The sequence below is a fragment of the Zonotrichia albicollis genome, chromosome 1 (genome assembly GCF_047830755.1).
Source record: "Zonotrichia albicollis isolate bZonAlb1 chromosome 1, bZonAlb1.hap1, whole genome shotgun sequence".
Lineage (NCBI taxonomy): Eukaryota > Metazoa > Chordata > Aves > Passeriformes > Passerellidae > Zonotrichia > Zonotrichia albicollis.
In genome coordinates this window covers 19,394,826-19,422,204 of record NC_133819.1, presented here as the reverse complement: position 1 = coordinate 19,422,204, position 27,379 = coordinate 19,394,826, and the positions used below count along the sequence as shown (strand labels likewise).

General features: G+C 35.9%; 1 protein-coding gene across 3 annotated transcripts in view; it reads left to right on the top strand.

The window, feature by feature from the left end:
• Positions 1-27,379, top strand: part of PLXDC2 (plexin domain containing 2) — a 258,860-nt gene that overhangs the window by 206,799 nt on the left and 24,682 nt on the right. For all 3 annotated transcript variants that reach the window (XM_026795770.2, XM_026795772.2, XM_005480311.4), the window contains 3 exons: positions 15,166-15,226; positions 18,107-18,260; positions 19,698-19,736. In XM_026795770.2, coding sequence (XP_026651571.1) covers positions 15,166-15,226; positions 18,107-18,260; positions 19,698-19,736 — 254 coding nt within the window. The remainder of the gene's footprint in view (positions 1-15,165; positions 15,227-18,106; positions 18,261-19,697; positions 19,737-27,379) is intronic.

Here is a 27,379-nt window from a genome sequence, read left to right as displayed (position 1 = left end):
AGCACATTCTTTCAGTCTGTGCATCCTGAGACTTGGGCTATCAATGTCTCGTGCTTCACTTCATCAATACAGGACAAAAGCAGCTCCCAGTACCTGCAACATCAGTCAGGCTTGGTGTGGTACCATCACTCCTACATTGAAGATAAGGGAACTGGAGGGCTGCAGTACTAAGGGCAGGAGCTGTAAACAGTTTAGATTATAGCTTTACTCGGCTGTCACTGTTGGAACATATATTCCAATTTTTAATCCTCAAAACTGTCTGCCTTATGCCAAGGGTACCCAAAAGGCTAACAGCTGGATCCACAAGGATGCTTTGCTGGCAGACTCACTTGGGTTTTCAAGGGAAGTTACGCAGAATAGGAGAGAAGTACTAAAAGTAGCTTTTTACCAAATTCTCTACATAAGTGTCCAGAACCACAAAATTTTTAAGACTCCCAACACTTTGTATGAGAAAAAAATCTTCAGATGAGTCTAAACAGGGCTGAGCAGTGAAATGCCCCATGGGAGCCCCACGAAGCTTCTCTACTCAGTAAGGGTGACACTGCCTTGACAGAGAACCCCCAGAGGCACAGGACATAAGTGAACATTGATCCTCTGAAAACATGTCAAGAAGAATGGCCCATTAGTTGTGGAGGTGTGTGAGCCTGGGCACTTTCTTGCATGTCTCCAGCTCAGACCAGCTCCATTCCCCTCAGCCACTGGCTGCCTGGAGACCCAGGATTAGCTCCTGGCACTGCTCTCCAGACAGCCCTGCTGGGGACTTCCCTTGGTCTGAAAAAAGAAGTGACATTTTGCACTCTTATCCTTAAAAGTCTCTGTTTTCCAGAGTATGTTTTGAGTAATGTGGTTTGAAATCATACCAGTTTATGAGTGCCGTGATGAGGCAGGGCACTCCATGGACTTTAGGGAGTCATACTGCCCTTGTGTGTATGCACAGCTCCCAAAGCGTCTTATACTCTTAAAGCAATTCTGAGGTAAAAAAAATTGAAATAATCCCATTTGTGGTGTATTTCACTTCAATGCATAGTCCTGTGTGCCAGCAATAGCTCTAGTTATAGCTGGGGTTTATGGAATGTGTTCTGCACAAAGTGAAAAATCAGAAATGTGTCTGGGAATAGCAGCAATAATGTGATTTAAGGCTTGATACTTCTAATCTTTTATTATGATAATCACTATTCCCATCTAAGCTCGTAATAAAGAAACAATTTGTTTTGCATTCCATGCTGATTAGCTGGAAAGCAGGGAAGGAAGACTCTTTAGGCACCTGCATTTTTTAAGAAAACATGTTACATTTGAAATATGAAGTGACAGTTTTCCATGGTGCCCTTATAGTAACTGAGAAAAAAGAATTCCTATTACTTGTGGTCTGAACTTCTGGAAAAGTTTGAAATGTCTTGTTCGTTCTTCTTCCTTTAGAAGGAAATTGGTTAATTTTCGTTTGGTTAATTTTCAAATGTGAGTTCATGTCTGGAAATTTTTAGAATCAGGTAGAAGAAAAGGATAATGTTTTTTGTTTGTTGATGTTTATATCCCAATTGGCAAGACCTGATCTCATTTTAAAAAGTGTTTACTCAAACATTATAGTATGTATAAGTAACATTTTTATGTAACCTAAAATATTTATCAGCTGAGCAAAACTCCTTCCCTACAGAATTTATAAAACCATAAACATAATTACTATGCTATCTGACTAGAGAAGCCTCTGGATTTATGAAAGCAAATAATTAAATCCAAATAAGAAACACATAGCTTATTGTTTGATATCTACATTTTCCTCAGCTTTTACACCACAACAAGGGTTGTAGATTCCACTAAAGAGCAGGGAAAGGCAAACCACACTATCCCTCAGCTTGGTGTCATCTGCAAACCTGCTGAGGGTGCCCTCGGTCCCATTATCTGTGCCATTGATGAAGACATTGAGCAGCGCTGGTCCCAGCACAGTCCCTTGAGGAATCTCTTGTCACCAATCTCTGCTGTGACATTGATCCTTTGGCCACTACTTTATGGATGCAAACATCTCACCAGTTCCTCATCCACCACACCATCCAACCACCAAATCTGAATGTCTCCAGTTTAGAGAGGGGTGTTGTGAGCAACTGTGCCAGAGGCCTTACAGAATTCCAGATAGGCGACATCCACTGAGCTTGCCTTCTCCACTGATGTTAGCACTCCATCATAAAGGTTGGTTCAAAGTGCTCACTTTTAAATACTTCCTTATTTTAACTACTTGAAGTTTTAAGGATTGTGGGTTTAGTTTTGGTTTTGGATTTTTTGGTTGCTTTAGGAATATTTCATAGTTCAGTCACAAATTAAAAGATGGGAGGAGGACTGGCTGGTTTATACTCAGGCTTTTTTTATCCAAACACTATTTAACTGACAGTAGTGTGCTGTTATTATTAAATTGGTTGCAGTACCTTAGCTATTGAAATACAAACACAAAAAAAAGGCATTTCTATGCATTAAGTAAACCACCAGAGGGAGCATATATAATCCAATCAATGTAATAGTTTCATATACAAATTACAAGGAAAATCTCCTTTTAGGTGCTTTTGAAGGGCTAGAGGTTTAATACATAGTGTGTTCTGTTAAATATATTTCATTCTACCAATGTGTCTGACTTCATGAATTTGCTGATCATACCCCTGCTTCAGACAAAGCAAAAGAAATGTGCCCAGATTCTGGATGTTTGTGTGATGCCACTACAGCTGGAGGGGTTTTCTGTGAAAATATAGCTGAGTCCTAACACACAGGTCTTAACAATCAGATTGTTCAATTAGGTCACATTTATTCTAAGATAACTGAAAAGTAATGGAAGTAATGGTTTTCTAACTTTCATACAGTTTCTTTTCCAATTATGAAGCAGCATATAGCAGAGAATCAGAAAGTATGGCCCTTTGTCAGAGTTTGTTCTAAAATGCAGCATATTTTTCTTTTATTTCAAAAGCTGTATTGAGAGAGCAATTGATCTTTCTATTCAAGTGCAACAAATGTATCAGGAATGAATGTGTAAATTTGTCAGCCCTGATGCATTACTGATACGAGCAATACAATAAGTAGATCTGTACTTTCTTGAGCAGAAAATTGCTCCACACCCAACTTCTTCAAATATTTTCCAAGGTCTTGCTTTTAATTTGACAAGCTAATTTGCCCTCATGCACTGCAAGAAACTGTTAGGAAATTAGCATTCAATAATTAAGAATTTTGTATGCATAGTAAGCCTGATGGGACTAAAGCAAGAAAAGACAGTGGCACAAAAGTGTTTAATGAACAAAGCATTTTCTCAAATCAGAATGAGCTCAGTGAGGGTATTGTTTGATGAAAAAAGCCTCACAAGATTGTAGTAATAGATATTCTCAAGTGGGATGACAGTTCTGTAAGAAGAGAGCATTAACCTCAGTGATGCTGTAGGTACACTTAAAAGTAATGGTAAATAGTAATGGTACACTTTAAAAATTGTAATAATGGTACACATCACTAAAATGTACATAACAGTACATTGGAAAGTACTGTTAAGGAATGTAGGTGATCCTGAGCTCACAAAATGTTTTTGTTGAAGGTTAGCCTGCAGCCAGAGGAATTTGCAATTCACTGAGAATCTCACATGGATAAATAGCAGATTACTAGCCTTTCTACATTTTTTTGTAAATTGGTGGAATTTGATAGTAGCTGGAGTCAGTCAAATTGTTGTGGAATTTCTGTAATTCCCTCCAGCACAAATTGTCTTGAATAATTCCTATGATAATCCTAATAAACCTAAAAAGCTCAGTCTCTGAGCAGAAACCCAGTGAACATGCACCAGCCTTCAGGGGCTTCATACAAGTCAGTGCAAGACCAGCCCATTCATTCCCCAAGCTTCTTTTCTCCCCACATTGTTCTGCAGCAGCTCCATAAAATTCTCAGCAGCTCCATAAAATTACCCTGATCCTAACATTAATAGATTTGATTTAGAATAGATCCCTTCTAACTAAGGGAATTTGACTCTTGCTTTCACACAAGAAATAGCCAGTCTTCTTGCAGTCCCATCATTAGTCACATACATGCATACCTTGCTTTGTTTTTCTGCATAACTCAGAACAGCATGAGGACAGCAGTTATGCTTATAATTGATGCAAATTTTTAAGTTCAAGACTGGGTCATAGAACTTTAAATTATTTCTAGAAAAGGAGCAGAAGATTGCTACAATTCTCATTAATATGAAATTCTAGTATTTGTTACAATATGTTCTATTATATCCTGAACCTGAAGATGGGGAAACATTTTGAAGATTTTTAATCTAGGTGTAAACACAGTGATCAATTTAAGACACCTCACTCACACTGTTAATATTCTAGATAAGTGTTTCTTACCATATCATTTGCTTTTCCAAATTTGAGATTGTTTTCACTAACTAGATGTTCACAATAACATCCTTTGCCAGAGTTGTTGCTGTGTCTTCTGGAGCTGAGAGACTCTGTTCATTAATCACTGTGCAGGTTTCTGTGATATCCAATTTTGCAACACAGCTTGGACAAGACATCACAGTTAATATGGAAAGGATCACTGCCTGGACTGTTCTAAGACCTTCCTGTGAAGTCTCTCTCTTGTACTGTTTATTACCAGATATATGAAATTCCTAAGGTGTTTTCTTTAAATTCAGGATGTAGCTACCAAAGATACAGAGGACAATTAAACACTTAATCTCATTGAGGGGAGGGATAGAAGACATACATCTGTTATATATACCTTAGGTAATACTTAATTTTGCTGAATAATTTGGAAAGAAGATGACAACATCTGTATTTCATTTCCATGTTCAAATTCACAGATGCACCTAAGACACCAAAATGACAGTAGGTGTAATATAATAGCTTGAAAAATAGGTATAATATCTTGAAAATTAGTTTCTTTTCTTTAGAAACTTTTGCCACAATTCTTTTAAATACTAGTAATATTTTATTCTTCATTTATTGCATTAGAACAATAAGAAAAAGCCCACCTCAGTCTTTAATGAACCATTTATATCTAGAACTGCACTTTCTGTGCCAGTCATAAGTCTTTCAAATCACAAGAGAGCTTAGTACAGATTTAATTCCTCATTGTTTGTTTATCCTGAGGGTGATAGCCATTCCAGTGGGTAGAGAGGTATTTACTCTGGGATTAAACTTCAGGTTTTTTCTGACAGAAGTATGCCACATTCAGTCCCATTGCAGCCCAAAATTCTTTTCAGTTTGGTTTCCTTTTCATCTGTTCATAGCCACGTTTGAATTCAGAAAAATTCCTATTTGATTGCAGACAGGTGACACTCACCCTTGAAAGGGTTCCACAGATGCTTTATGATGTTATTTATACATACACTAGACATTTCAAGAAACTTGACTCAGGCTTGTAGTCATCATTTTGTGTGTGATAGGCTGTCTCTCTCTCTTGTGGGTTCCTACACAAGACATTATAGACTTTCTGATTCCCAAATAAATGCCTCAAATGGTCATCTTTCATAATTATTGGAATTTAATTGTATAATACAAAGAATGCAAGGAACATTCAAATTCAAATTTCAAATAAAACAGACTTTTCTGATAACAAATTAAAATGCATAGCAACACTGTATTAAATAAATTCTAATACAAAGTGGTTAGTAAGATAACTTTCATAATACATGATGTGAAATGTGAAATACAGGTAGATTATGAATAGATGAATACATAACACAAATGAGAAAAATTAGAAAAACTTTGGTTTGTTACTTGGACACAAGACTGCTTAAAAAAAGCTGAGAGGGAGGTTACCACATAAGGCAAAAACTTTACCTGCTTTACCTGCATTCAGAGAAAGAGCTTCAAGAAGGTTTTGACATCTTCAGATAGGAACATTGCTGTATGAACCCATGTTCAAAGACAGAGGAATGCAGTCAGAGTCACAAACTTCTCATTGGTTGCCTCACTATAATGTGTTGTACCAAAAAACAATGAGATAATTTAACATCATGTCTACAGCATCATTTCTGCTCTACTTAGGTTATCTTCTTGATGCTCAGGCTGTTTCTTCCATTTCCTGTTGTGTGTAAAGTCCCAAATTATATCTTTTCCACACCTCTGAAATTTGCCACATTTTCCTTAACTAGCATTAATTTGCAAGTGTTATCTTTATTTGCTAAACTACTGATATTTTTATGCAGTTCTTTCTCTGTTGACTATTATGTATAGTTCTTTATACTATTTCGTGCTAACTACTATTCCTGTGCTACTGAAAGAGTCCTAAGTGAGCTGACCATCTTCCACTAATGGAAACAGTGGATTCTAAATTAGCTCAGGGTCGCTTCTCTAACCATGTATGGCAGGATATATATTTTGACTTTGGACATATTAGAACTTCAAAGTTCTAATATGAAAGTTAAAGGGAATAAAACCCAAACATAATTTGGTTCTTAGTTTCTCAAGAGCTCTTAGGCCCCACAACAGCAGTTTCTGAGCCAAATATGTAAGTGAACTTCCCCTGATGAAACTAACTAGTTTTTCTAGTTAGATTTCTAAATGAATTTGTAATCAAAAAAGGAGAAGATAGTACTATAACAGGATAGTTCCATTATCCAGCATTGCTCATTTGGCAATGCTTTTATGCATTGCTACACATGGAACAGTGATGCTGCTATTTTGCACTATATCTTATCTTCTCTTTCAATGGCCTGAAATAAATCAACTGTACTGCTTACAACAGATGAACAAATTGGACATTTTTTTCTGTCCCAAAAATGGTGTATTAGAAGTTGCACAAATTTGGCCAACCCCAGTTTTATGAGTTTAGGATAATTTTTTTTATGGAAAAGATCTATAAACAGATTAGTAAAAATAATGATTGTGTAGTAGGTTCATTCTGTCTCATAGACCCTCTCAGTAGAATAATTTAGTGAGGAAGAAGGTACTAGATTTCTTTACTTTCATGTCTGAGATAAACTTAATTTGTAGTTCCAAACTACAAATTACCAGAGAATGGTAAGAAATTACTTGCTGGGTGACTTTTATCAAATATTTGAATGTTCATGAATCTATATTTCAGAAGCCATATACCACCTACCCATTGTAGCCTAAATTGTTGACCTAGATAAAATTTTCTTAACTGATCTCCTTCTTTCCTTATTTCAAGTATTAAAAAAAAAAAAAAATGTGAAACAACAGAAACTGAGACCAAAGCATTTCAGGAATGTCAAAACTCAGGACACATCTGTGGAAACAGGCAGCCCAGATTATCACACCTGACTCTAGGATAGTTTTTAGGATGAACGTTAATCTCCTATTTTGGAAGTATTAGATTTTTTCCTTTCATATAAGCTTCCAACCCACTGCATTACCATGGAGGAATCTATCTTCCACCATTTTTTTATGATCACTCTTCATTTCCTTTGTTCTCATTACAAGGGAAATAAATAAAACAAGGAATAAATAAATAAAATAAGTCAAGTGTTTTTTAACGGAATCAACCAAGATTTTTAAATGAAAGTGTTTTTCACTTTATCAAATTTTCTTTTTCTCATTTTTCATTGAAATATAATGCAGAATGGTAGCCCCAGTCACTTTTACAAGCATAGTTCATCTTCTCATACAAAGTATCTTTTTACGTAGTATCACAAATTAAACGCATCCTGGGAAGCTTCCTGGGCATTGTAAAACAATTGTGTGTGTCCCTAAAACAGTTGTGATGTTTCCTGGTGTGATTTCAGTCCATGCCCAGGAGCACTGTCCAGAACAGTTCCCAGGCATGATGCAGGAATTGGACTGTTCCAAGAGTTATTCCCAGCTGGGTATTAATGCACAGCCTCCTCCTTTTCAATGTTGAGAGAGTTTGCTCCTTCAGGCCCAGGCCATTGTGTGCCAGCAGTCTTCAGTGCCAAAGAACATTTCTGGGCAAGGTTATTGTACTAGTGTGGACAGAATGGTCACAATTGCCTTAATTGCTTTCCAGAAGTGCTAACCTCTTATGGGGTTACTCCTCAGTATAAACTGGGCATCACTGAGATCATATTTGCCTCACAGCCTCCTAGATACCATTCTATAATGAAGTACTATGAATGAAAAGTCTCCTTTTTTAGCATATTTTAAATTTTACATATTCTAAACACAAAACACTTGTCAAAAGTTTTTATTTAAAGAAATCTGAAATTCATATGTCTATTAAGAAATTTTGGATTAGGTGATATTAGGATGACCTCAAGGAAACTGCTCCATTTCCCATCATAGTCTTCAGATTTTTTATAGTATATACATTTCTTAGTCTTTCCAGTCCTGTAAACTCCGGAATTCTCTAACATGTTCTTGTAGAGGATATTCTTAGCTTAGGGAAATAAATGAAATTTTATGAATACACTTCCTTAAATGTCATCTTTAGTTGCCTCTCTATTCAGATCTATTAACTCTTCCAATATCTGCATTATCATAATGCATTAATGAAATCACTGGATATCACAACAAATATCAATATGTACCATTAATTAGGAAACTGAGGAGCTCCTTCTGTTCTGCAATTCTTTTGTGATCTCTTTTGATGACAGGTCCTGCTCAATGCTGACTTCAGAATTGGGCTTGCTTTTAGAATAAAAAATGAGACACAATTAAGATACTATTTTGGGAAACAAATAGCTTTCTAAACTTTAAGTTGCTTTGAACATAACCAGTAATAGGATGATTCATGTCCTTCCTTGTTTTGCCCTCTCTCTGAAGAGTTGACTGACTTTTAACAGAGGATGTTTTTCTTAGCCCTAATTCACATACTTTTATAAGCATATAAGCATTGGATTGTACAGAGTGAGTTTAGCACTCTGTGCCTCCTTTGCCTGTCATAGCTCCTGCTTCCTTTCAGTTCTTACTCTTTTTAGAGCTGTGAATGAGATAGAGCAGGGGCAGTAACCCAGCACTAACCACACCATTGCTGCAATTCTCCTTCTTGCAGCTCAGATGCTGCTGCCCACTAGTACTGAGCCAGCCATGGTGCACACTGTATGATTACTGGGGGTCCTGTGTGATAACAGACATGTGAACAGTCCTTTTCATACAGTCTCCAGGCGCCAGGTCATTTTTATCCTGTCACAAGGACTCTACTAGTTGTTATCTACTGTTATCAGTGTGAGTTTTTTAAGAGGAGGAATATCCCAGTAATAAACCAGAATAAAAAAGAGCATAGCAGTGTGTGAGTGAGATCTGTGCCTTGATACACATCACCTGAGACTTGATGTTTTTCAATTTAATTCCCAATTCTACCATTCATATGTCTGTGAGTACTATGGGAAACACAGAAGCTGTGAAATAGTGCATGCTCATCTGGTTTTCAGAAAATCTGGGCTAAATTCTAGATTCTGTTACAAATTATGTGTTATCTCAGCTGATCATTCCATGTCTCCTATGTTCTGTTTCCTTATCTCTAAAGTGGAAAAAAGAAACATTTTCTCCAAAGACAGCTTTCATGTTTTTATTTTTAAAATGAGACTAAATCAATGGATATGCAACAATAACTGTAATTCTGAGATAGTGTCAGCTGCATGTCCAAAGATAGAAAATAGTTCAGACAATCATGTTAGAAAGAAGAGCTAAATTGTGGTTTTTAGGGTCACTAAACAGAATGTAAAGTACATCCAGTAGTACTTCAGAGCTGTTTGCATCAAACCCTGAGAAATTACTTGTGTGGCAAACATGCAGCAATGCCAACGGATCAGAATTCTCTGCTAACTTCTGTTGTTATTAGCTCTTTATACCCACTTTGTGCAGGTACAAATGCACAAAGTCAAAGCAGTGGCAACTGTAATCTAGTATGAGGGACTAATCTCAGAGTGGTTCCTTCCCAGACAACACATTTGATGTAAATTTCTGCTGATTCTGTTGGAAATGCCAGTACCATAATCTCATAAATTTGACTCTAGGGTCCTCCTCTTACACTATCTTTTTCTTTCTAACTATTCAAAACAGAGCCTTTAGCAAAAGCATATTTTTTATTTTTTATCTGCTTTTCAGCATGTTTCCTTTATTGTTGTAACTGACATTAAGTTTATAGAAAATATCCTCCTATTCTTCTTTAATCAGAACTCTGCCAAGTCTCTCTTTAACCACAATTTGATCTTTTTCTTTCTAGTGAAATTGAAAATAAAACTTACTTCTTTTATCCCACTTTTATTCTTAACCTCTTTCGGCAGAAGGAATTCCCTGTGGGAGTCTTTATTTTCTACTGCCTATTCAAATGTTGTGTCAGAGTTACAAAAATTGAGGCTTATGCATGTTCAGTTGTTTTCTGAAAAATAACAGCTTGGATTTTTACATCTTTTCCTTCTATGTTTATTTGATATTTCAGGAGTATTTTACACAACAGGTAGCTATATTTTTCCAAGCTTTCCATCCCATAAAGTTGTGGAACCATTGTCAGGCTGAAGATTGACTGCTGAACTTTGTTCCACTCTGATCATCCTTATCGTTAACTGAATGTTTTAAATTTTGAGCAGAGAATGATGTTTAAACAATGGTGGAATTCAGTGTTGCATCAACTATTAGTTAGACCTTTGTAACATCCAAATTTTTCCTAAACATTAGAGTAGTACAGGCTGATTTTAGTTTCAAATTCTTGTATTCAGCTAGTCAGATATTTTTATTTTACAAGAGCAAGATGGGAGCAAGTCCTCTTCCAACTAATCAAATTGTCCTCCTACTCTGAAGTGCAGTTTAATTAAGCAATATTTAAGTAAAATATAAGTACAGGGAACATATTTATGCTAGAATTCAGATATATGATTAGGAGTACTGAGCTAAGTGATAAGCACCAATGCTACTCAAATACCTCAAAAATGCATACCATAGTCCCTTACAGTGACACTTGACATGAACTCCATAAGCATTTTGAGATGTGATTAAGTTCTGCATTTCAAAGTGGAAAATAACAAAGGAAGGAAAATTCAGTCTTTCCCCAAACAGCACAGTGTGGCAAGAAAGTGATATTTGAAGGGTGAAGGAACCAAATTGGAGCCTGCGCTGTGGTAAAGGGAGGCAAAACCAGACCAAGCACAAAGATAAACATTTTTTCCTCCAAAAATCACTCTATGATTAGAGTTATTTTTCAGTTGGACAAACACAAAGTTCCAGTATTTTTTTATTATTATATTTATATTTATTTTTTACTTTCTATCTCACCTTGGAAAGAAATTTCACTTTAAAATGTTCTAATTCTTCTTTTAATAATTCAAACATCCTAGCAACTGTCTTAATCCTTTCATAATGTGATGGTCCTTCCTTAATTGTTGAATTCAGGAAAGAGTTCTGCCTCTTCAATTTTCTATCTAATTTTCCAGATTAACCTTTTATTTAGCTGAGTTAATAAACCTTTTAAATGAACTAAATCATTACATGGTATTTACAAAATCATTTCAGATTTCTGGAATGCCTTTCATTTCCAAAAATCTGCTCTTTACATACTCTTACAGAGCCAAAAAATACTAGGAAATTATTGGTTTAAATTATATGAGCTATGCATTTCAATGCTTTTGATTGTCATACTCCAGCTCAACCTAATGAAAAGGTTTTCCATCCAGACTTCGCCCCTTTTCTTCCTAATAATTTTCCATTAAGTTTCTATATTTAACACATTAAACCTTGATTAATTTTCTGCATTCAGGTTATCTTATTTATTATTAGTGTTATTATCATCATCATCAACATCATCATCATTAATCCTCATTGAACTCTTTTTAAGAAAAGTAGCAGAGCATTTCATGTCCTGCACTGAGTGGAAACTTCAAGTCTTCTCTGCCAAATAAAGGTAAAGGACCTTTGGTAAATAGGATGGCATCTTCAGCTCCTTTCTGGCTACATACAGTTCCCTGAATGGAGTCTGACAGCTTTCTTCTTACTCAGACTGAGCTGCATTAGTTGTGCCATTAGTCGAGTTGCATTAGTAGCTATATGTGTAGAGACATTCATTTTCCATTTCCGCCATGAACCATTACTCCAGAGTTACACACAAACCCTGAAATTCCTTGCATTTCATAAATGTCCCTATTTTCATTTCCTAGAACATCTTTATTATTGCTTTCCTAGGAGCTGAATTTGGGCATCACTTGAAAATGAAGTTGCTATGAAATAGCCGTGTTGACAGATGGCATAAACAGCGCAGCAAATCAAATCTGCTCCAGTGTTTAAATGGCAACAGGGAATTATCACCATGCCACTAAATTAAAGTCTTAAAAATGCAGTCAGTAACGCGGGTGCTGCACTGAAATGACAGTTTCCAGAGCTCTAACTCAACGAGGCAGCAACAACAGTAGCTTCTACTGCTGACATGCAGTGATTTATGCCTCAAAGGAAGTTCACAAACAGGCTTGCCAGGAGACTATCTCATTCCTGATAAAGCTGCTTTCTGATAATATTGTTTGGACTCACTATGCATCAGTGGAAAACGTTAAATAAGCAGTGCCCAGGGTTTAATGTATTTTTTTCAAGGCAGAGTCTTCTCAAGACTACCTCACATGTTTGAAAGAGCCATTCCAAGTCCTTGAGTGTTACATGCAATTTTTGGTGGTTGGTTAATTCCTGGTGAAAAAACATTAACCCCAAAAATGTTACTCACCCCTGTAATTCATTAGTTTGTAACAAAAGACTTAAGAACTGTAAATGAGTGCACCTGGGATACATTTTTATTCATTTAATCTTTGGAGTCTTAAATTTCACACCATTTAGATACAAGATAAAATCTAGGTTTGTTTAATCCCTACTAGCTCTAAGTACACTGGGTTGAATTAGCATAGATATGCAACAGCGGTAACTGCCTCAAGTGGAGGAATTGATGGAGTGGCTTGATTTCATGTCTAAATATTTGATTTGGTTTTCTCAGGTACTGAATATCCTCAAAACCATTTGAGCCAGAGCAGTATGAATAAAATGTGATGGATTTATGTTTTCAGTATATGTGAAAAATCAGTCTAGTCCTGTTTATAGGCAGAGAAGTTGCTAATGAAGATCTTCAAATTTTAAAGAAATGTAGGGGAGACTGAAAAAAAAAGTTCTATTCATACCTGGAATACCATGTTATCATTTCCTTCTGCTTAGTAAAGTTCTTCTGGTTCATTCAAACATTCACAGAGACAGAACCCCACAGAGATGGAGAAGCAGCACTGAGCTCCCAACATAGCACTGATTCACTCACAGATCAGCAAGAAAACACTTTTCAAGTGGTCTTTTTTCATAGAATTGTTTGGGTTTGAAGGGACCTTTAAAGATTATTCTGAGCAGCCCCACTGGCATGGGCAGGAATATCTTGCAGTAGATGCAAGGATGCACAAAGCCCCATCCAAGCAGACCTTGAACACTTCCAATGATGGGACATTCACAATTTCTCTTGACAGTCTATTCTAGTGACTCACCAGCATCACTGTGAAAATCTTCTTCCTTATATCCAATATTAATCTATTCTCTTTCATTTAAAACTATTACTCATGTTCTGTCACTACTTTGATAAAAGGTCTCCCTCCATCTTTCTTATAAGCTCCCTTTAAGTGTGGAAAGCCTGTAGAGGGTTTTCCTGAAGCCTTCTCCTCTCCAGGCTGAGCAGCCCCAATTCCCTCAGCCTGTCTTTATAAGAGAGGTGCTCCAGCCCTGTGATCAACTTTGTGGCTCTCTGGACTGCTCCAGCACGCCAATGTCCTTCCTATGTTAGAGGCCTCATGCATTGGGAAGGAGATATAATAAACTTATTTCTCTGAAATACATTTCTGGTTTGAACATTTCTATCTTAACAGCAATGGGTTTTTGGAGAAGCCAGTTGCTATAGAGTGTGTGAAAATTGGCACCAGTTAGTGTTGGGGTATTTCTTTTAGTAATATTGCAAACGATGGAATGTGGTATGCAATGCAGGTGTAACAAGAAAGTGAACATTTTTCTCAAAATCTTTTCTCAAAGACATTGTAGATTCTGCTCAGAATAATTATATGGAGATTTTTCTTACCCAAGTGTGTTGTTAACGTTGTTTACATCTTCTTGTAACATCCTCTCCTCCTGTAAAAATAATTATGGTGTTCCATTTTTCCAAATGAACTGCTCCCTTGCTTGAAGTAGGTAGTACTTGACATGTCTTGTCATCTTTCAATTCTTTGTAAACAAAAAAAAGGACCCTGAAATACAGCTAACCATAACCATGGCCTTATTTGTTTGCCTAGTCTTATTAAAAGACAGCAAAAAGCTGGTTTTTATACATTCAGGTAAGTTATGACCATGACTGCCAAATGACATCTGCCTGTCTCATAACAAAAAACTGCAGGAAATGAATGCAGAAACCAAAAATAAACTCTCCAAAATAAAAAACATCCTAGCTGGCAAGAATCTCCTTCAAAGCTGGACACTATGTTTTAGTTAATTGCTTGCCATTTTAAAAATGCTTTCTGTTTGTGATGCTACCTGTTGTCTAGGAAACACAAACTTACTCTACAGTCACTGATGATACTCTTGAGAGATGGAGATTTCCAGGGGAATCATTACATTAAAGTGTTACAAGTTTCTTAAAAATTTGTTTGTTACATACAGCAAAAGACAAGGGATATTGCAAACAGGTTATTAAACTCACCTAATTTGATAAGAAATATGCATGCAATTTAAGTTTTCTCAATCTAGAGAGGAGGGAGAAGCAGCTGTACAGTTTTATCTATTTGTCACAGTGACTGTTCAGTGGAGCTGTGAACATTGATCAAATAGCTGTATGTGTATCTTGATGTCTGTGAGCACTTTGCCTGATAAACCCAGTGACTGGTTCACCACATCCTTTGTGGGATTAAATTTTCCTGGCTAAGAATTCTGCACAATAATAACTAAACTAATTTACATCAATATGTAAATTAAACATCAAACTTAAAAATCCTATGCATCAGTGACATCTTAAGAATAATTATCCAGTGGAAGGTAGATATTCCTATCTAAAAATGATAAATAGATTTTAAAAACTAAAAGTCTCACTCATTGAAACACCTTTCACTAAAGTGGATTAATGGAGTTTCTCATATTGTAAGCAAAAGCATCTTGAATAAAAATGATACCATATAAAACATATGGATTTTAAATCACATCATTTACTTATTCTTTCTGTCACTCTATTCTGTTCCTCTCCCTTCCTTTATTCTTTTTGTTTTCCTCCTATTTCCATCTGGACAACTTCTATCTATTTCATCATTTAAAGATGCTCCAGTGGATTTGATCGTCACCGGCAAGATTGGGTAGACAGTGGCTGCCCAGAAGAGGTATGTGAGTAGTTTACATCCTCAGCCCATCAGAGACAATTCATGTAGTTGTGGTGTTTTTGTTTAAATTATTCAGATCATAAAGCATGGTTTCAAGGCCAAAGAAATACTATATTTATCTTTCAGGGGAAATCCCATAAGGCATAACAAAGAAGAACAATCTGAGCAGTTTCACTCCCCATTTGAGGGAATATAATGGACAAAAATTAAAATTTTATCTTTGGGAAAATACTTTAATTAAACAATACCCAAAAAAACCCAGAAAGCCTCCTCCAAAACAATGTCCCTGTGCCAATTTTCTTTTAGATCTCTGACTTTTGCCAGAAAAAGGGAAGATATAGAGATTTTCCTTATTTCAGAAAACCCTTTGCAAGAGTAGCCTCAAGTGAAAAACAGACATTTCATTTTGGTTTTGAAATCTGGCCAAATAATTTAATAAAGAAGAAATTACACAAATGAATTCAAAGACATAAAATAAAAGTAGTAATTGAAATAAAAATTTAAAAGTCCTCATACAACCAGCCTACATGGCATTTTGATTTCTTCTCATGGAGATGCAGTGAGAGGATGGAAAAGATATCAGACAGTGCTGGGCTGTCAAACAGGGACTATAACCCTCCTCTGAAAGATAGCTGGGGTACTCCTAGACCAAAGAAGTTGCTTTCCAATAAACATTTCTAAATATGATGATGATTGTTGATAATGATGGTGATGATTATTGATGATGATAATGATGATGATGAATTTACAGTTTAAAAGCCCCTTTACAAATGTTTTTGGTTTGAGGTTTGGGGGGATTTTTAATTTTCCTTTTTTATTTTTTTCTATGTTGGGACTGTGGTAATAGGAACAAATTAATTTATGGCACTTTTAACCTTCATTAAAAAAGAAGGTTGCCATTAAAAAAGCAGTTCTTTTTCCATTTTGCTGAACAGGCTAAATATCCTGATGCTGAATGAGTTTCAACAACATAGGCCTTCTGAAATATCAGGTGAAGCCCAGGGAAAAACATAGCCCCAGGTGTCTAGTAAGAAAAGCACATTCTGTTTTATTTTCAGTAGAAGCAAAGAGAAGTAATGCTATAAATCCATATTAGTGGAAGAAATTTTTTCTTTTTAGAACTGTAATTGCAAAATAACTGCAATCTGCCTTATTACATAGCCTTGAAGCTTCAGCTTTGCAGTTTGTCACCAGCTGATTTGAAAGCAACATTTTTGAGATGTTTATTATCTGTGGAGGGCAACATTTTCAAGAACACAGGATAAAAGTTACTGGGAGCATGTGTTATTATAGGGCACAACCCCTGTATTGCTTTAATCCTGATTTTAATTAGCTAGGATTCAATTGTGCTTGCAAACTAAGATATCAAAAAACTTCTCTCTGCAGGGCATTAACATTCCCTTCTGCTTCTCCTTTATTGTTCCAGTCCAGCATGTGCTCCAAGGTTTAGTACATGATCTGAGAGGAAATTATCAATATACTAAGTGTATCTGAGAAATTAATAGTTTAATTTGCACAGTTTTGGGCTACTTGGTTGCAATTGACTGTCCAGCTTTTAGGCTCTGTGGAGTAGAAGCAACAGCTTGCTTGGCATACTCCAGAATTATGCCTGAGCCTGACTGCTAGAGTTCCAGGAAGGATCAAAATTTAGCACACAATGGTTAATTTTAGATGCTTCACTCAAAAGGATAAATAATGATGATTCTCATTGTAAGGTTTCTTTATTTTTAATATTAATTTTGAGCTAAACTTTGACATAGTTACGTCAGTGAAATTAACAGTATTTTTAAAGAAAAATACGAAAAAATGTGAAGAATAACTATCCTGCATGTACTGATACAATTCTGTAATGTAATATATAGTTTAAAGTAAAAAAAACTAATTATAAAATGTCTGTGAATATTAAAAGAAAAACAGTGTCCACTGGGTTTTGACAGCCAGATCTCAATAAAATGAAATAAAGGTTTGCATGACTCCACTTCTCATTAAAATGAATGGGGACAGCAGGAGTAAAATGCTGAAAGATAATTGGATGTATTTTCCTGTAAAACTGTGTGAACCATAAAAGAAATTATTCATTGCATCTTCAGACTTTTAAAAATGTCCAGAACTTGGGAGAAAAAAAAAGCAAGCGGACTCTGTATCAAAATATTTGCCCATGCAAATAAATATTTATCATTTGATAGTGAATTTTATTTATAGTTTGCAAATCTAGTATAAAAATTTTATTATTTTTGATGTTTATATTTTACAATAATAGGTTTTTCTATTTATATATTATGTTTTTATTTATACAAAAATACATTACACTTTAATATTATTTGAATTAATAGGCATATAGTGAATGGATTGATTTATTGTAGTGAATAAATATTCTATAGGCTGAATACATGCACACATTTCAGGCATCTGTGATAATTCCATGTAAAGCCTAATTAATTGCTCCAGTAAACTACACATTGGGCACTTCGAAGAGCTACTATTTAATTCCCACATATCTTTTTTAACATGTTTTATGTCACCTGGATTGATGGCAGTTTTACTCTTTTACAGATTAGTAAAAGTCTGAATTATAAACTTAGATGTTAAACCTTGATTGAGGGAAATAAGTTTGACAATCTGGGCTGCCTTTGTAATTAACAATGAAGAGCTGTAAATTTTGCAGATAAATGAAAAAATATATGTTGCTGAAGTCTTCATAGATACTTGAAAGTGGAAAAGGAAAAAAAAATTAAAAGACAAAGCTCTTGAATTTTCTTTATCTAGTGTCTGTTTTCACTCTTTTTATCACAGCAACTTGTCCATGATTAAACTCTTCATTCTTGACGGTTTCCACTGAGAATTAATTTGCTCTTCCTTGTTTCTGTTGTTTCCCAACAGTCAAAGGATAAGATTTGTGAGAGGAATATAGACACAACTGAAACACCTCTGTACTCCACCACCACCCTTCTGCCAACCACCACAAGGTTCAGAGTTTTAACAACCACCAGAGGATCCACCACTTCCCACCTTCCAACCAGCCTGCCCACAGAAGGTGACACGTATACACGGCATTTTTACACTTGAAAAAAAGCAATTTACAACTCAGAAAGAAATTTATTTCCTTTAAATATGTGTTGATGACAGCCTTTTCCCTCTGGGACAGCAGAAGGAGTTGGGAATTGCCTTCAAGGCTCTTGCTTTTAATTTGCTCACTCTTGCACCAGTAAGGTGAGAAGGGAATGAAGGCTCAAGGAGAGAATGCTGATGGAGAAGTAAGGACAAGTTAGGAAGACTTCAGATTACAATGAAAACTTAGGTTACAATGACTTTTTTCCCGCTCCTTTACATTCAGGCAGTAGTCCAAAACCTGCTGATATAGTATTAGTAAAGGTCCCTGCTAAATCTAGAAGAAATTCCCGTCACAGACTTAATGTATTTGTAATTCTTTTATGGATTCTGTTTAGCCAAGTGAAAATTATAGATAATCCAAAATAAAAACCTCTTTGAAATATGCCTGTTTACCTTTTTTCAGTCAATTGGCATTGTTCTTTTCATGTAGTGCTTACTGTTGTGAAGTAATTTCTCTAGGCTTCTGAACTGAATTAACTGGGTAAGCAATGGTGGGTCAGTTATAATCCTCATCCCAATGGCTGCTTAAATCTTACCTTTTTGAACTTGGGACATTCTGCTCTCCTGCCTTTGGAGGAAATTCATCTGGGCAAGAAAGCTAATTCAGATTAATCAAAGATCATCTATAAAATATGTGTGTGTGTGTGTGTGTGTGTGTGTGTGTGTGTGTGTGTGTGTGTTTGTTGAAATTGTATGTTAACACAAGAAAAAGAACTAGGCAGAGATTTTCCGAGTAACCTGTGACAGGAAAATCTGAGCTGAAGACATTTCAAGGTGGGAATCTACTGATAAGAAAGACCGGTTCATTTTACGCAATAGTTTAGAAACTGTCAGTGCAGCATTTGGACTGCATTAAAAGGAATATTTTCTGGAATTCTGTTCATTAAAATTCACAAGAAAAAGAGGAATAAGTAAATAGGGTTTAATAAAAGGAAGTAAATAGGGTTTGGTATTAGTAGACTTTTCCAAGATTCTTCAAAAAGAAATGAAGTCATTGTCTTACTTTGTTGACATATGTTGGTTCATATAGTCCTTCATATGATAGAATGCTCAAGCTATGTGTGAATATGTAATATATACGAATTATTGAAAAACATTATGACACAAGCTCTCATACCCTTATTTGCTAGTTTTTTGAATGCTCCTGAATGCTTTAACACTCTTGTAAGTAGGGGTTTTTTTAATGGTAAGAAAGTGTCGTGTTCAGTGTAAGGAAAACCACAATCTAGCTCTCATCAAGTTGAGGACTAAATAATTTTCTTGTTGTGGAATGTATTTATCATTAGAAACCTATTGCTAAAGTGAATCATGACCTAAAAAAATGCTTTTTCCTTCAACTAACTTTGAATTTCCTTTATAGATGACACCAAGATAGCACTGCACCTAAAAGATAATGGAGGTAAGATATTTTTTTTGTCTATAAATAGTGTCAGTATTTTGTCAAATTATACTTCACTGAACTTTATTAATCAAAATCCGATTGTAGAAATAATTTTTACTAGACTCTCAAGGGACTCCAGCATCCCACATCTGTGTGGAAGATAAGTAGGGCAAATAAACTTAGGAACTGCTTAGGAAACTAAATATTTACAATTCTCTTTAGCATTCTGTAATTAAAGAGCTTGTTCAATTATGGACATATTAAACAAACTTTAATTGTATTAATATAATTATTGACTAGTAATGCAGTATTAATACAGTTATTAACTATAATAATGCAGTTTTATTTAACTGTCTTAAGAGTATATGGTGCTAGTTCTAAATAATAATATTGTGCTATAAAGTCATTCACAGTAGTGAATCATGACATGACATTTTGTTAATAAGCATACCCATTTTATATCTATGTCTGTACTAGCAGAGATCCTGCACATTCTCCAAGCACATTCCCTGTGCAAGTTAATAAGATCACCTTTGCCATAAAGGCCCCTGTTAAATGAGGCTCTGCAGGGGACTAATTTTGTAATCTTCTTTGTGAGTTCAAGGACTGAGACCTGAGATTTTTCCTTCTGCCTTTGAAGTGGATGAGCATTCCCCTAATAGAATAGGACTGAGTTGTCAGACGTCGCCTGCACCTGTGCTCATTGCCAAAGGAGGGCTAGCTGAAGTGAAAAGGAAGATTTGGGTTAATTTCTGAAGGCTTCAGAATGGTCTATCAAAGCAGAGGAAGATTTGCTGAGCAAATTTAAATAAATCACATTTCCACTGATATTAAGGGGAATATTATTGGCTCTGATTGCCTTTCCAAGCAGGGAACATGAAGTTTCTCTCATGGGTCAAGGGAACAGGCATCCAAGTGTGGCAGCAGACACAGGCAAGGCACAAGGCAATCCCAGCAGCTCAGGGAAGCTACAGGGGTCAACCCTGGTCTAGTGACCATCAGCTGAGTCTGCAGCAATGAGGCAGACCCAGGGACAAGGCAGGAAACCAGGCTGGCAAAGAAGGGAGCAAAGGGGCACAGATGCCAACAGACAGTTCAGGAAAGGACCAGAGAGAGCATCTCCCATCAGTGGTCCTAGAGAAGGGGAGATTATAAACCACATCTACACAGGAATTCTGCAAGAGCAAAGGAATAAACAGCTCCAAGGCCAATCCAAGGCAGCACAGTCCATGGACAGGACTGGAGACAAGCTATCTTTAGTGCTGGTCCAGGCCACAAGATCAGAGATGGGATTGAATATAGGTTCATCTGCAACATAGCTTGGGTTTGGGCCTGAGCTTACATGGGGACCCCAACATCATGGGCAGAGAGATTGCATACAGCACTTCAGAACAGCTGAGATATAGCAGTTTCTCAGGACCCTCACAGAGAATTACTCAAGTTTTGAAAAAACACAGAGTGCAGATGCCACTTAGCTTGTTGGTCTCTTTCCCTGCCATTTGTTTTTTAGTCATATTCAGCCATTATTTTCTCCTCACTCAAACTAGAGATCTGTTCACTCGACGGGGGCATTTCTCATCCTCTTCCTTGCCAGTCTCCCCTTGTTATTTTGCTGTCACCAGCCACAGCAGGGCTGGTCACAATCTGTATTGGGCATTGAATTGTCCGGTTTTTGGCAGTGGTGTTTTTTGACATTGCTTTGAGGCATAAGTAATCCCTTGGAATAAAGTGATCTGTAAACTCAATGTGGTACTTTTAAGCATTTTGTCCATGGAAATGTCCCTGAAACTTTCTCTCAAATTGCTTCTTATTTTATTGTGAAAAGTGCTTCAGTGCTCTTAGAGGTCAATAGTCAGCACTTCATTCTCTCTCCTGTTCCACGTGTGCTCTGAACTGGAGGTGTGATCCTGGCTGAAAAGTGCTCACACTGCCCTGTGAGCCAACGCTCTGTGGCAGGTGGCTGACTCAGGAACAGGCAGCTCTTCATCATGAGCATCTCATACAAAGCTAAAACTATGCTGTTATATAAAAAATTATTCCAAAAGTGGGGTTTAGAAAACACATTCATATTTCTTTCAGTTTGGGAATTGCAGCGGGATTGTTTTCTCACTTGTTTGTTTTGTGCCCAAGATCTGAAAAGAAAAACTATGTAAAAGTGTTGAATCCTGGAGCAAATTGTAGATGGCTGTGGCCTCCTTGGTAGGTGAGGTGTAGGGTTTGAAGCATTGGCTATATATAGAAAGTTCATTTCCACAGAGAAAGCTGCTGCATTTTAGGAGGACAAACCAACACCTGATGAGATTATTCATTTTACTTGAGCTTTCCTTTTATTCTTGAAATTAAAAAAAAAATAAAATTACTTCAAACAACACAAAAGCAAAGCAACACTCCAGGATTTCTCATTCACACAGTAAATGTATCTTTGAATCTAAGAAGCTCTTTTTGATGAATCTTCAATTATACATTGAATTTTCTAGTGTCCCCTAGATTAGACTCAGATAAAACCTCTGTAGCCGCAGGCACATTCTTTGATTCTCTGTGGTTTGTCAGCCTTTCATAAAGAGTAGATTATTCCAGGTCATGAATACAGGGTCTTTACTTTCTCATACTAAATCTTTTAAAACTCTAATGAAAGGGAGCCCTTTATAATGGAAAACCAAAGCCATATTGGATCAATGATTGCCTATAGTTTGATGTGTCCTTGGGTGATAGCAGTCGATATCTGGTTAGGTAGAACAAAAGGATTGCATAGAAATTCTACATCTCACCTCTGTCTAGAACTTTTGAAACCAAATATTATAAATTTATAAATTGTTATAAATTTAATTTTTTGTTCTGTTCATACTGCTTTGACCTCTGAATTGTATGAGAAAATCTTTTGCGACTTTACAGTAATCCAGCCACTGTTTTGTGGCATATCTTAATGTACATTTCAAATTTGCTGGGCTTTGTTTCTTCTGCCTTTCTCTTTCTTTACAGACATGACAAATGCATGCCTAGACTGTTTTAAAATACAAGTGGCATGCCATCACAATTTTTGTTATATCTTGGTTGTCCTTAAGATGATAAGCATTTTATACGTTCTAAGAGATGTCCAGCACTAAAAATGTACCATTTTTTGTTATTAATTTCAGATTCAGTTGCTTTTTCATTTTCTTAAAATTTAACACAACTGACTAAACATTTTAAAAGCCTAATTTTTCATAAAAACTGTGAACAATTGGCCATGGCTATCCTGTAATGCAATATTTTCTTGTTGAGAACTCTCTGGTGGATGATTTAGATGACTGACCAGCACATCTAGAGATTTTATTTGACATTTTTAGACACTTTGTTTTGATGATTAGATTGCCATGAGTCCTTTACAGTCCTTCAGCTTTAAAACTCAAAAGAAAAGCCTATATCTTTTGGACAGCAGGTATCAGGCAAATGCCACACTTTTCATTCCTCAAGGTGAATCAATTTCATACAGAAAATTCTGTTTCAAAAAAAGGAAAGCTGTGAAAAAAAGGAAAACTAAAAAAACAAACTATTGAAGGAAAAAAAGCTGTTTAATTTATTTGTTAACAAGCTCATCCCAGCATATGTAGTTCTAGGAAATGTCAGTATCATGTTATTTTCACTTTTGTCTGGACATTTTCAAAGAAGATCTAGATACACCTAACAGGAATGTACTAACAGGATTAATGTTCGTGCTACAGAGAGCTTAATTTGATTTTGAGAGATTAGGAAACTCAGTTAGAAATTACCAAAATGTAGACAAAGTTTTGGAAAAAGAGTACTTTTATATACTTTATATAGTGATAAACTTACTCAAGACTATTTTGTCCAATTGTGTCCTATGTCTGGAAACTAGCTTCCATAAGTCATCTGCCTTCCTAATTTCAATTATAGAGAAAATGTAGTCCTTTTTTTTCTTCTGTACCCTGAACTCCAGCTGCAAGACATAAAACACCATCTAATACCTGATACGAGTCATATAACTTTTTTCTTCCTAATATGTTAAGTTGCTAAATTATTTAGAAAATTAGATATATTTCACCAAAGAAATAAGCCAGCTTTTCAGGCAAAACAAATATTTTTTTCTTAGAGGAAGTTATTATGACCACACAATCCAAAATCAAGTGACTCAGCTTAATAAGTCACTATGAATTAGATGAGTCTTCCCCAATTTTAAAGTAAAACACAATAAATCAAAAAATTATAAACGTAACCTTTTGTGGGAGCTTAAAACTGTTTTAAAGTGGACTTTGTATAAGATAAGATTGACAAGATATGGCTTGTTTTTTTACTGCAAGAACTTAGCCTAGCCACAGGAAATGACCTTCCAGATGCTTCATCTCATCTGGTGCTAGCCAGGAATCCACAAGCTGTTCTTTTAGGCCTTTCTCCTAGCCAATGGCAAGAGAAAGTAATTAAATATCATGCTAAAAGAAGTGCCCAGGCTGGCATATGTTACTATATGGGGTGCCTAACTCTACAAGATACAGAGTAAAATCTAAATTGCAGACTAAGAGTGGCATCTTGTAGGTACCTAAGGTTTCCTTCGATTATCTTCAGGTTGTCCTAGCTCATGTGTTTTTTTCCATTCCTGTTCAGAAACCTGCAGGCCAAGAGTTAGAACTTTTTTCCCAGTCTTTTGTCGTGAAAGAAAAGAGGATTTAAGGTTTATATCATTATTGCAAAAATCTTGTTGAGATTAGTTAGTGGATTATGTAATTATATGTTTACTTCTGTGTGTTCCACTGACTCAAAAATGCTGGTGTTCCCCTAAATTTGCAGGGTTCACACAATTACCACAGCAAGGATTTCCTTGAAGAAAAAACTGGTCATAAAGTTTGCTTTATCTGTGCTATGCCATGTGCTGTATTTGTATAAATAAAATCTTACCAAAGAGAAGTTTTGAAATGGTTTCTATGAAGTCTTGCAAATAGAAGAAAAAAAAAGTGTCAGACCAGAGTGAAGTGGAATAGGTGGTGATGGATAGAAATGTACTCAGAAGATAAAAATATGAAGATATATGGATTCAAGAAAAATTAATCACCTTCATTATCAGATAAACCAGAAAGAGCCCTGTAAACAGAGGTTATCTGATTTTTTTTACCTTTTTTCTTTTATTAATGTAGGAAAGATAGTCCAAAAGGAACAAATAAAATATAACTCAAGTAAGTCAGGGATTGTTCCTGTATTTGATTTCACACTTCAGATTATAGGTTAAGAAATGCTGATACATTTCCTCATTTTATTCTCTATTTTTCTCTGAACTTTTTCCAAGCTGTTTCTCCTCTCTCATTTCTCAGCAGCCTCTTCTCAGCTCACATTAGTGACAGGTTTTGATAAAAATTAGAACTCTCTTGTCTTTGGTATGATCAAAGTTGAAATTTAGACCCAACTAATTTCCCTAAATGCTGGTCTATGTTTCCTGCAAATTCAGCTGTAACACTCAGAATAGGAAGCAGTGCTTTTAGCAAAAAGTGTGGGATCTACCATAGTATGTTACTGTATGAAACACGAAATGATAGGCAAGTGTAATTCAAGTTCTTTCTTCCCAGTAAAACCTGGGATTTAAGGAAAGCCTATACAGCCTTGCTGGAGTTCAGTATGGTATAATTGGGCCAAAGCCAAGAACACAAGCTTGGAAAAGCAACAGCCTCTTATATAAATATTCCCAACTTCCTCATGAATCAGACACAGGAAGAAATTATATCTTACATATTACATGCAGTGGCCAGTAGGCTACAAGCATGTTTTTTAAAGCAAGTACAGATGAAAAGTGCTGAACTCATCCATTCTGGTTGAAAAAAATAGAATATTACATCAATAATATTTATTCTTATTAGTTGCATAAATAAGCTATTATTTTCCACTTGCTTCATGTTACTTTGAATTGTACTTAAAGGTTTCTTATAAAAAGAGAGTTGTGCCCTTTCCAGAGTTTTTGCATCTCCACTACATCCCAGTTTTGTTGCCAAACAACCCCTAGAAAGAAACTATCACTTTCTCCTTGAGCAAAAGAGGACATTTTTTATCATATTAAGTGTTATATATCACATTGAAGAAGCATGATGTCAAAAAAACAGAGGAGCTGTGTGTAGACATTTCAACATATATTGAAATCTAGCATACTAATTTTGTTTCTCTTTAGTTTTTTAAGAAAGATATAAAATGGTGTATGGTATTCTACTCTTACAGTTGTCATGACTTTGTTGTAAAGGGACACAGCTGACTTTGTTGGTCACAAATTTACATTTTGCTGACTTTGTACCAGATCAAAGGGTTAATGGGAAAGCATCACATAGCTTCAAGTGCAGATCTTAAGGGGGACTTCATGGAAAAAACTGGATATACTTTTAAGAAAAGGCTGCTTTCTTTAGTTTTATCATTTGCTCCTGTTGCTGTCACAGTGCTATGGCAATGTGACAGCTGGGGCACACAAAGGTCCTGTGATTTTCTGTCTCTAACTTCCTATTTTACATGGAGTTAAGCCAGTTCTGCAGTTAGTAGCCTTCTCCAATCTTCTCTACACTGCTCACTCATCTTTGACATCTGTGTGCATGGTCACTGTAAAGAATGGCAAAAATTATGGTCAGGTGAAGGAAAGCTCATATAGTTGTGCATTTTGCATTGAAGTTGAAATATCTGAAGTTGTTCTGTGTCCCAAAGATGTGGTGGGCACTGTGGTGAGTAACTCTACAAGCATTAGACGCAGCATTAGAGAGGAACAGCCTGCTTTACCTTATTGTCTTGTGTTTGCTTTCAGTAGGGTTGAGTCAATGGGGTGACAGAATTGGAATTCTTATAAATTGCTAACTTTTTTTTTCATCTGAACTTGAATCAGCTGCTTTTACAGAAAAATTGAGTGGTCCTTCATGGCACTTATTGAGCTTCATGATGACAACTGTTTGATGCTACCTTAGTATTGTAATGGCTTACATGGTCTCAACCAGCTCAAACTAAAATTGATACTAAAATTAATACAGATGACAAATGTTGTAGCATTAGGTGATATTTTAGAGCAGATGAATGAAAGCCCTTAGCTAACATATTTAGAGTACTGTCATCCTGTAAACAGAGGGATTTGATTGTAATGGACTCTCATCAGTTTACTACACTAAGCAGTTGAACAGTCTTGGAGAGACTTACTGAGTTTGCCCTGGCTCCCACAGAAAATTGATAGTGAAGCCAGATACTGAATTCTGATTTTGTGTGTTATAGTTCATAATATTCTCACTCAGAGACCACCTTTCATTCCTTACATGCAATTGAAAATCAATTTTTAAAGCATTAGCTGAGCTATAACTTAATAAATCATCCTGAAACCAGTAAAGCTATGGCTTAACCTCAAAATGTTAACAAATGCTAAGGGATTGAACCCACAAATCAAGAAAATCACACTCCATTACTGTGAATAAGTTGAGAACTCCAGAGCATGCTGTTCCTAAAAGAGGTAGAGAGAAAATTTTTATGGGAATTCCCTTGAGTCTCTGGAGAATCCTTCCAACTGCACATTCCCTTATTCTCTCCCACGCACCATTAATCATCTTTTCAGGAATCTGTGTTATATACAGGGAAAAAACTTGTGTGTGAAGAACCATATACCTGCCCCATAAAGCAAGAAGTCTCCTGGTAGATTCATATTCCAGATGTAAATGGAGGCCCAG